General features: G+C 40.2%; 1 protein-coding gene across 5 annotated transcripts in view; it reads right to left on the reverse strand.

Annotated features, from left to right (window-relative positions):
- HEATR5B (HEAT repeat containing 5B) overlaps positions 1-2,891 on the reverse strand; it is a 104,216-nt gene that overhangs the window by 36,560 nt on the left and 64,765 nt on the right. For all 5 annotated transcript variants that reach the window (XM_017534891.2, XM_017534890.2, XM_017534889.2 and 2 more), the window contains exon 25: positions 733-914. In XM_017534891.2, coding sequence (XP_017390380.1) covers positions 733-914 — 182 coding nt within the window. The remainder of the gene's footprint in view (positions 1-732; positions 915-2,891) is intronic.

The following is a 2,891-nucleotide window of genomic DNA, read 5'->3' on the forward strand; positions in this document are numbered from 1 at the left end:
AATGGATTATATTATGGATTATATTCACATTTAAAATTTTTATATTTGAATACAACTTTTAGATGAGGCATGATGTACTGGAGTGGAGATTTTGCCATAATCACAGTGTAAAAAAAAATCTGTTATTCCCTTGTTAACAAATTTTTTTTATCCTTCATATAGCCCCCATGGCTAGGATTAGTTTACTGTGCCTCATCTGAAGAACATAAGTACAGGTATAAATCTCAGGTTTGACAAGTAGATCCCTCTTTTGAATGAAATAAAAAAAATCTTTGAAAGTATCTAATTCTTTCAGTAATACTTTTAACTGCTGTTATTAAGAGTAATTTATCCTTCATTATACAAGGGGAAATTGCTATCTACTAAAAATGCTTATGAAGGTTTGGCATATAAAAATAATGGCAGCAAATCCACAGCACTCTTTTTAATGTTCCTTTTATCTCTTAGAGGGCAGGGCTAAATATCTAAACACAAGACTGGAAAGCTGAGCTGGAATTTCTATTCTAGTTTTATCACTAATATGCTATCACAACTTAAAAATAGTGACAACAGTTTGATACTTCTTCATTTGTGGGGTAACTAAAACTAGGTAACAGACAGTGGAGAAAAGACATGAATTCTATAGGAATAAACAGACTGTATTTCCAAACGCAGACCTCTAGGAAGGCTGCACTTCTTTAATGGTCTTTCAAAAGGTCAATTTTAAGTTTTTAAATAAATAGAAAATCTCACATTAGCTTGATACTGCTCCAGTATCACATGGCCTGGAAATTCTGGCTCAGGTACAGACGCAAATTTCTTGATAATATCTTCAAGTGCCTGGAGCCCAGCCATTCGCAGCTGGTTGCTATGATCAGTTGCAGCCATGAATGCCATGCGAATCAGGTCAGAGAGATGAAGTACCAAGAGGTCATCTAAAAATAAAAATAGAATTCAAAAATGAAAACTTTTCCAAAAATAAGTGTAATAACAAAAATATGAAATGAAATGAATTTTTGATAAAATACACAATCCACATATTTCATGACGTTTAAAAATAGCAAAGATACTACATTCAAGACAACTTCCATATCAATCTTTCAAGAACAGTGATAAACATATAATACAGTAATGTTGATGATGTTAGAGGGTGTACAATGATATGTGATACAAAATACTTTTTTTTTTTGAGATGGAGTTTCGCTCTTGTTGCCCAGGCTACAGTGTAATGGCGCAATCCTGACTCACTGCAACCTCTGCCTTCTGGGTTCAAGCGATTCTCCTGCCTCAGCCTCCCAAGTAGCTGGGATTACAGGCATGTGCCATCACTCCTGGCTAATTTTGTATTTTTAGTAGAGACTGGGTTTCTCCATGTTCGCTAGGCTGGTTGGAACTCCCGACCTCCTCAGGAACTCCTGATCCGCCCACCTCAGCCTCCCAAAGTGCTAGGATTACAGGTGTGAGCCACTATGCCCAGTTGCAAAATACTTTTAACATAACTTGTCCGAATGAGTCTCTAATTTTTTTTTTTTTTGAGACAGAGTTTTGCTCTTGTTGCACAGGCTGGAGTGCAGTGCTGTGATCTCAGCTCAACGCAACCTTTGCCTCCAGGGTTCAAACGATTCTCCTCCTCAGCCTCCCAAGTAGCTGGGATTACAGGTGCCCGCCACTATGCCTGGCTCATTTTTTGTATTTTTAGTAGAGACGGGTTTTGCCATGTTGGCCGGGCTGGTCTCAAACTCCTGACCTCAGGTGATCGGCCCACCTTGACCTCCCAAAGGCTGACTGATTACAGGCATCAGTCACTGTGACCAGCTGAGTTTCTAATTCTTTAAGAACAAGGATTGGCAGGCTTTTTCGGTAAAGAACAGATAGCTAATATTTTTGACTTTATGAAAGAAAACAGAATCTTGAGACCCCAAACACACTATGCCAAAGAAAAAGTGAAGTTTGGGAACTGAGTCATACAATATCGCCTCCCTTTTGTTCCCAGATGGCTGTAATTTCACAACTGTTTGTCATTGCCTCCTTTTCAGCCAGGTTCCCACAATGACAGAAGGCCAAAAATCTTCCTAAATGGCCCCCTCTCACAAATTGCTCACAATGAATCTTTCAGCATACATATCCCCTGCTAAGAACCAGCCCTAAAACCAAGTTCAGTTGAATCTCACCCTGACAATGCCAATTACCAGCTTATGTTCACAGGTGAGAAATCATCCCTCTCTCTACCATGAGGCCAATGTATGACTGGCTTTTTCCTGTATTCCCCGCTTTCACAAGTAAAATGTAGATTTACTGAGGCTAGGCAGGTTGAGATGGCTCAGCCTGTAAACCAAGCACTTTGGGAGGCTGAGGTGGGTGGACTGCATGAACTCACGAATTCCAGCCCAGCCTGGCCAACATGGTGAACCCCAACTCTACAAAAAAAAAAAAATACAAAAATTAGCTGGGCGTGGTGGCGTGGAGCTATAGTTCCAGCTACTCAGGGGGCTGAGGTGGGAGGATCCCTTGAACCTGGGAGGTCAACACTGCAGTGAGCCGAGACTGCACAACTGCACTCCAGCCTGGGTGACAAAGTGAGACCCTGTCTCAAAAAAAAAAAAAAAAAAAAAACATTAACTGAAGCTAATCAGAGCCTCACAGGAATATAATAACCATCTGCCTCACTGCCTATCCTCCCCCCACCTATTTTTCCTCCCTGCTGTTCTTTCTTCTTTAAATAAGGAAGTTCCCAAAACCCACTTTGGACAAAGCACAGGTGGCTGATGCTCCTGCTACCTGCGTTTTTTTCTCAGGTAAATCCTCAACCTTGGCTAATAAACTTCCACCAATTGATACCTGCTTCAGTCACTTTTTGGTTCACACTTTGTAGGCTATATTATCTCTTTTTTTTTTTTTTTTTGATATGGAGT

The sequence above is a fragment of the Cebus imitator genome, unplaced genomic scaffold, assembly GCF_001604975.1.
Source record: "Cebus imitator isolate Cc_AM_T3 unplaced genomic scaffold, Cebus_imitator-1.0 Scaffold88, whole genome shotgun sequence".
In the NCBI taxonomy this organism is placed as follows: domain Eukaryota; kingdom Metazoa; phylum Chordata; class Mammalia; order Primates; family Cebidae; genus Cebus; species Cebus imitator.